General features: G+C 30.6%; 1 protein-coding gene across 1 annotated transcript; it reads right to left on the bottom strand.

Moving 5' to 3' along the window:
* Nucleotides 1-492: 492 nt before the first annotated feature.
* On the bottom strand, nt 493-3,079 carry LOC143231477 (uncharacterized). The gene is made up of 3 exons (XM_076466013.1): nt 2,871-3,079; nt 1,877-2,354; nt 493-674 (listed from the first exon to the last, which is right to left on the bottom strand). Exons 2-3 carry the CDS (start codon nt 2,320-2,322, stop codon nt 668-670), a joined length of 453 nt encoding a protein of 150 aa, XP_076322128.1. The 5' UTR covers nt 2,323-2,354; nt 2,871-3,079; the 3' UTR covers nt 493-667.
* Nucleotides 3,080-7,908: the final 4,829 nt, after the last annotated feature.

The following is a 7,908-nucleotide window of genomic DNA, read 5'->3' as shown; positions in this document are numbered from 1 at the left end:
ATTACATGTACACGTAAGTGATAAAACGAAATTGATGGTTTCACATTTTTCCTCTTATATTTTGTTCATGCAATATGGTTTTATTTACTAATGATAAAGAGATAAGAAGGAATAAAAGCTTACTGCATTGATAATATTTAACAGTTTTACCAGTTAGTCAAAAACTTCAAGAAATTAATTGTTAACCATGCAATTCATTTCTGTCTTTTTTTACTTTTTATGTACAACATATTTCGATACTGTAAATGCATATGATATTATGTTCCGTGATAAAATTAATAGGTAATATTAGGTGTTTGTACTATTAATTATGTTTTATTAATTAATCCACTTTGATAGTGCTATATTTATACAAAGTTATCCGAGTAACGCTTTGTTATATTAATAAACAATTAGTGTCAGATTTATATAAAGTTATTGTCTCTCTGTTTCTACTATTAATTACGAAAAAGTTAAACGAATCTTATACACTAAGAAATGAATGAGAATAAATAAACTTGTCATGTATTTATTGAAACTTCTTTAGTTGTTTATAAAATTAAAATGACAATAAATCATTAAGTAAATATCAAAGACAGAAAACATATGATTTTTCAACAGAAAACCACACGTAGCTCCTGCTTCAGCAAGGTGAGAAAGTAGTTTGTTTGAAAGTTCACTGTTACCATCAATGACTGAAGAAAAGAAACAACAGTAATTAACAAATAAGTTCTTATAAAACATCATGAGATATATTTTGAATTCATTCTAATAATTTTCTTAACTGTAAAGAGAACTAAAATATCTAGTAACAATGAATATAAAACCATGAGTTATAGCTTTGGTTCACCTTGTCCAAAAATCCATATTTTTTACATCAAGTTACCTGACTTAAAGAACTTTTGTAGGTAAAGTAAATGGAGAAGAGGACTAGTAATAGTGAACTACTATACATATTTATATAACTGTAATTAACAAACATATTTCAATTGGATTTCGAACATTGGCAAATACTCGGCTTCATTATTATCTTCTACGGATTTTGAATCTTTAAAACAAAATGTTAGTAAAAAGTCTTAGCTTATGTTTAATTAACTAACACAATTTTCGATAATCTTCCACACTTTGTTTAACTTATAACCCAGTCAACATCGTTTTTGTTTTTTTTTTCTTGATCACTTTTATTCAGTTGTGATATCATATATTTTTGTCTGCATTACCATTGTAAATAGTTTACCGGTCTGTATTGTAATGTAAATTTCCAACGGTTAAATTATTTATTTGAATATCATTTTCATTAATTTTAATATGCTGATCTGTATTTGGTCAATATTTTTACATGTGATTATCTTGTTATTTAAAAGATAAAACTCCAGAAATGTCAACCATTGACCACTGATTAACAAGTTCTATAACTTATAATTCTGTATGATAAACAGTTAATATTTAGAATGGTTTAATTTAGTTCTTGATTAAATATTTTAAAATCCTTTGTTGTTTGATTTAAATTTACCGGTATCTGTTATTGTCTTAGTTATGATATTAAACTGAATTATGTTATATGTTTACTTAACACGACGGTTCATAACATGTTATTTAATACAATTTTTATTTTTCAAGATGTTTTCTGACTAATCATTGGATAATGCATCGATACTCGATATCTAATAGTGATGAATACTTGAAAATTGTCTTCTGGCCGACCTAAACTGGTCTTCGAGAGATTCTCAATGTTTTCAAAATTTGAATGCTTTCTTATCCTATCTGGTGAACACCAGTTATCTGGTAAAGTTAATATGAGGTTTACTGCCTTATTGTGAGCCTATTTTAACAGAGGTTTCTTATTTGTAGTCACATGCAGGTTTGAATTCTAAGAACATTTTAGCTGCAAACTTACCCACAAGATCCACAAAAGCCACCTCCACGTCGATATCCTCCACCACCTCTACGTCGATATCCTCCACCACCTCCACGTCGATATCCTCCACCACCTTCACGTCGATATCCTCCACCACCTTTTCTAAACCCTTTAAATCCTCCTGCTCCTCCGCCAAAACCTCCTCCAAATCCACCACCACCACCATATCCACCGCCTCCTCCATAACCTCCACCAAAGCCTCCTCCTCCGCCAAAACCACCACCACCGCCTGCTCCTAAACCTCCACCAAAACCACCACCTTTACCGAAACCACCTCCAAATTTTCTCCTTCCTCCATGTAAACCAAATCCAGAACTCAAATGGCTGCCCCCTCCATGCCCTCCACTACCTTTCCATGATCGAGCATTATCGAGTAACAATATAAGAGCAAAAACGCCTACTAGACTTTTCACAGCTTTCCTCATAGTACTGGTTGGGTCTGACCTTACTTGGAAAACTGTGAATAAGAATTTACGTTTTGACTTGTATATTGATGTTAGACTAGAAGTCGCTCAATGTTGTTTATATTTAAGTTTTATAACGAAGTGAAACATTATGTTATATTAAGACATTTTAAGATCTAACTAAGAAAGCACAAGTTTAAGTTCCTCATAAACTATTATGGTCAAACAACATAAAATAATATTATATATATATATGTTTGTATCGATATTGTATTTCAGTTTTAATATAAAAGAAAGAAAAGAAATATAATTTATACAAAACAAACAGATAACGTAAGTTATTGCCAGAGTTTAGTAAATACATTTTTAAGTATCGTTTAGCAATAAGAAATATAGTACAAAACCAAGAAACTGGTATCAATTATTTTGTGAGAAAAATGAATTAAATCTGATTTGTGAGTTATGTGATAACATCAGAGACTATCGATATTCATTGTGACAGAAAAGTGGAAATTATTGAAATAGTACTTTCACAAACGTTACCGATACAACAGTATACGTTTACCTACCTAAACAAATTGATTATCCGAGCTGATTACAATAAATCAACTTAAAGATCAGATGTAAGTGGAACAACATAGAACTAGAAGTCCTGGCAAGAAAGTATTTATAGAGTTTTGACGTATCTCAAACAGGTTAAAGTCACATGTTTGGATATTTTTCTTATGAACACATGCACAAGTTTTAATCTTTCGAAAATGTTGGTTCTTCCCAACTTTCACTATATTTTAATACTAATAGATAAAGACAAAGGACATGGTAGTCACGACTTGACAGAGAGTTACTGTATCATCAAAAAATAAAAAACACCATCTCCAGCTGGCGGGTAAAATCCACGTGAGTTGGGGACTTCCCACCTTTTACCACTACCAAAGGTTTAACAGTCTGTGTGGCATTGAATTTCTACTAACCCTGAAACCATTCTTTATTGTGTGTTTTATTGTTGAATGTACAGAGGGTGTTCTTTCTGATTACACCGTATATTGTATTGCCGGACCTTTGGAGTTGCTCAAATGGATATAATGAAACAAGGGAAAATACCGTATCAAATATCTTAACTCACAGTGATTTTCAGTTCCAAGTGTAGAATTTCAGTGAATCACGAAAACTGTAAAGTTTGAACTTTTGAAATTTAACTGTAAAGAAAGAAGATAAATAATAAAAAGGCTCAGTGTGCTTTTGATATTCAGTTTGTAAAATGTTTAAATAATGTCATCGGTTAAAAAAAAAAAGATAGCTATGTCTATGGATTCTTTTATTTCCAATGTCAAACTTATCAAAACTATATAAGGAACAAAAAATATTATCATACTAAGACTGAAACTATTACAAACTATTAATCTATGGTAATACTGAAATTATTACAAAATGCTAATTTATGATAAGAATGAAATAATTACATGTGTAATCGATGATAATACTAAAGAATGAACTATTAAAAAGTCTTAATCAACGTTAATACTGGAAATATTACATGGAAATATCCACGCTAAAAATGAAACTTCAGTCCTTGTCACGACTTAAACTCTTAAGAACGGTTAGTCTATGCTGAATCTTAAATTATTTTAGAATATTTAATCCATGCTAAGATTTAAATTATTACAAACTTAATAAATTGTTTAATCGACACTAAGACTGAATTTATTACAAAACGGTTAATCCATGCTGGGACTGAAATTACTGTAGAATATTTGATTCACGCTAAGACAAGAAACTATTACAAAAATGTTCATAATTCTTTTAGGGTGTAAATAAAAATTATGGTATAGGTTTATGTAATATTATATTTTTTTCTTACATCTTCTAATTTTAATGTAGCCTAAATCACATAAAGTAAAATTTTCTCTTTTAAAACTAAAACAAAACTTGCAGAAAGATCTGGTTTTAAGCTTATTTTATAATATATACTAATGTTTAGATTTTAAACTTCAAGCTGTTCTCTTTCAACATATTTTTCCATTTGTGTCCGCTTATTATTAAAAAAAATCCTTTATATATTACGAAGTAATGAAACATTAATAACAATAAATAAGACAAGTAGCTAGAAGACTGATAGTTAAAATATTTTTGTTCTATTTTAGTATGTTCTTCATTAACATTTAGATCTGGTATCACCTGCTTCTTAGAAAACCCAGTTAACAATGTACGGGTCACGAGATCGAATACCTTTATCCCTCAATACGCTCACCCTTTCAACCGTTAAGGAGTTTCCAGTAAGTGATGTTGACCAGCTTCCCACCCTCTAGTCTATCACTTGTAGTCTAACCCAGATAACATGGCGCAACATTCATTAAAAACATTACAATTTAATTGAACACCTTCAAAGGAAACTGTGTAAAATAAACACCCTTCACTAACTGATATTTCATATAAATTATACATCCCTCGCTTCATATGTTGAACTGTACCAATTAACCTTGTGTACTCAGCTCCTCATAAGTAACGTGCGTGAAAACCTTCATACATAATAAAACTTTATCACCTTGTTTTAGCTCATCATTTGAAATACATGTTTATTTATAAAGGTATCAGAGTACCGTAATCCAATACACACCGTAAAATAAATATTTCTGAAAATTCAATAAGAGGTCTTCACTTAGAGCTGTCTTCATAGTTCGTTAGCAGTAAAATACATTTACTGTTATCGAAAATGATGGGTAATTTATTTTTATTTTCTTTGTTTAGTTACTTATATTATGTTACGATATATTGACCGTTACCGGGAAAGTAATGCCACCTTTGTGGAATAGCATTTAATACATTGTTTTATTCTGGGGTGTCTGTGATCTGTCGTGACGTAGTGATCAAATGTGTTCAATTGGGAATTCGAGAATACAGGATTCGAATCCCTATATTATGTTCAGTAATTATGAAATTCGGAATTGTGAATGTGTTTTAAATATGACCGTCAAATCCCATTACTGATCAGATAAGAATAGCCTAAAGGTTGGTGATGTTTAGTGTTTACTATTTGACCACTCATTCGTCGTCTATCAGTTTTAAAAATAGTAACGGCTAGGTATATATAGCTCTAGAGTACCTATGCACATACATTCTAAAAGAAACATCTCTCTTTCTACTTTATAATTGTTAATAGAAGTTTGGGTGTGTGTGAAATATTATAGGCTTCAGCATCCATTATTCCTTTAAATCTACTATTCAAATTTTATTCCCATTTCACATGAAAGTATAGTGGAAGTATAGTTGAAACCTGTTATGTATATATTGGGTGTGGGTACCACATTGTTAGATACTTCTCCTACTAGGATACATTTTACTGTTGCACTGCTTTTCTGCTGGAATACAAACTAGTTACTTCAGGCCAATTTCCTCGAAACATTTTTACCTGTATTGCAAACCTGTTTTTAACGAAAATAATTTAAAAAAAACCTTATTTAAATTTCTTTTTAAATAAATTATTTCTTCGACAGAAACAAGAATTAGAAACCATATAAGCAAACAGACTTCATAACTAGTTTTATTCTGATAATTCAATAGAACCACTGGTGACGACAGAAGAAACAACGCACGATTACCTCATGACAGTAAAATATCCATAAGAATGTTAACTTTTGGTGTCTACAATTACCAGACAATATGAATAAAATTTGTTTGGAATAACAATAACACCTTGAGATGACGTAGGTGTTTACTTATGTTTCACTTGTAAAATATGCGGATTATACTGGACAAATATAAGAAACATACCTCCGACATTTATTTGCATATTTTAGCAAACGAGATTCATTGAATAATTTCTCAATAATGTGTGTCACGAGTTGTCAATGACTAGTACCCAATAAAGAAAATATAACAAACATTATTCATCATGGCCGACTAATACATAGATAGACTATCTATCCACTGACTTGTGACTCTACGCCCTAGTGAAAATAAATACATTTTTATCCACTAACTAACGTTTTATTAAACTCTAAGCCCAAGTGAGATGGATCATTGTTTTTTTATCTTCTGACTGAAGTTTTATGTTACTCAAATCTCCTTGTGAAAATGGATGTTGTTTTCCTTCATTACGTCTTCCCTTTAGAAAAGGAGCTTTTGACTTTAAGAAACTTGAAACTGTATAAAAGTAGGAAAATAAGTGATAGTGTTTATTATAATAAAGTTAAATTGGTTATATACCTAGTGTTTTCCAAACAGGGAAACAGAAGGAAACAAAGATATCAATAGTAGCGAGAGTAAACGGAAAGAACCGATTCTTCTATGAAATGTTTCGAATTAGTAAATATTTCTTTTACAGAATGTTTTTAATGCTTTTTGTTCATATCAAATGTATTGTGTACAAAAAATATTTTGTTAAATGTGAGACAATATATCTCAGGTTTGTCTACTATAATGAAATATTAAATACCTAAATTCTCCAAAACATTTTAGTGTACGAATTTATAAGCTTTAGATCATAAGCAAAATACACCTTTAGAACTAATAGGCCCTAGTTGATTACATTTCATTATTTCTAGGAATATAAAAATACTATATTCATACTGATTTATCTTATCACCCCAATAAAGACTTATGAAACTGAACAAACCCGTCATGAATTACAGATGTTGTTTTTTTTTTAATTTGGAATTTAAGCATTTCTATTGACTCTGTACAGCCCCAAATCAACAATTAATGTGGAAAAATGAGAATATAGAAAGATATTCATGATGCCATGCAAATTGGCATGCAAGACGTTCTATTGTCCCAAGAATGTCTTCAGCCCTATTTCGTTTTCAGAGTTAAACTTTTGCTGTTTCATTGGTTAATTTTGTACTTTTATTACGGCTTTCGTGTAGATGCAAGACAATATTCGAGTAGTTTCAGATGTCGGAAATTGGACAAATCCAGACAGGTAGCATCTAATGTTGGCACTCCCAAAACTTGACACACAATTAAAAACTTGTCTTTATTGATAAAGGTTTTGAATGGTCAACGATATCAACGCAAGCTACGTAAGATGATCGTTAGAAATTGGACCCGTGTACTAGGTAGGACAGCAGCTGGAGTTTACTACTAGATGGTTAAGCAAACACTTCTTGAGTGTTGAGGACGAGAAGCCTGCTTGATTATTGAAACCGTTTGATTCATTTTGTGATAACACAATAATTCGCAGCAACGTGTTTGATTGTTTGTACATTTCAAATGTGATACAAAATTTCATGTATTTATCTATGTTTCGTGTTGATATTGTTGTTGCTTAAGCACAAAGTTACATACTACAAGTATCGAATTCCGGTTTCTAGCATTGTAACTTGCCAGACATATCGTTGTGTCAGTGGTGTGCACGACCATTAGATCGCTGGATATAATAGATTCATGATAGTGAGTGAACAATACAATACTGTTTTGTTTCTACTTGTTTCTTTAGTGAAATGTTTTCTTAGATGAACTGGTGCTTTTCAGACATGAGAAAGTTCACAATAAAAGGATATTAAAACTCATCTAAATTAATAAAGATTACCCTATTGCTTCGTTTATAAAGATAATTTATAAAGCATATATTTTATATTTTTAGTTATTTATTTAGATATTTCGGTATAA

This window comes from Tachypleus tridentatus, chromosome 11 (genome assembly GCF_004210375.1).
Source record: "Tachypleus tridentatus isolate NWPU-2018 chromosome 11, ASM421037v1, whole genome shotgun sequence".
NCBI lineage: Eukaryota > Metazoa > Arthropoda > Merostomata > Xiphosura > Limulidae > Tachypleus > Tachypleus tridentatus.
This window is presented reverse-complemented; position numbering and strand designations above follow the sequence as displayed.

Coding starts and splice junctions, on each gene's coding strand:
- LOC143231477 (XM_076466013.1), bottom strand. CDS start 2,322: ATGAGGAAAGCTGTGAAAAGTCTAGTAGGCGTTTTTGCTCTTATATTG.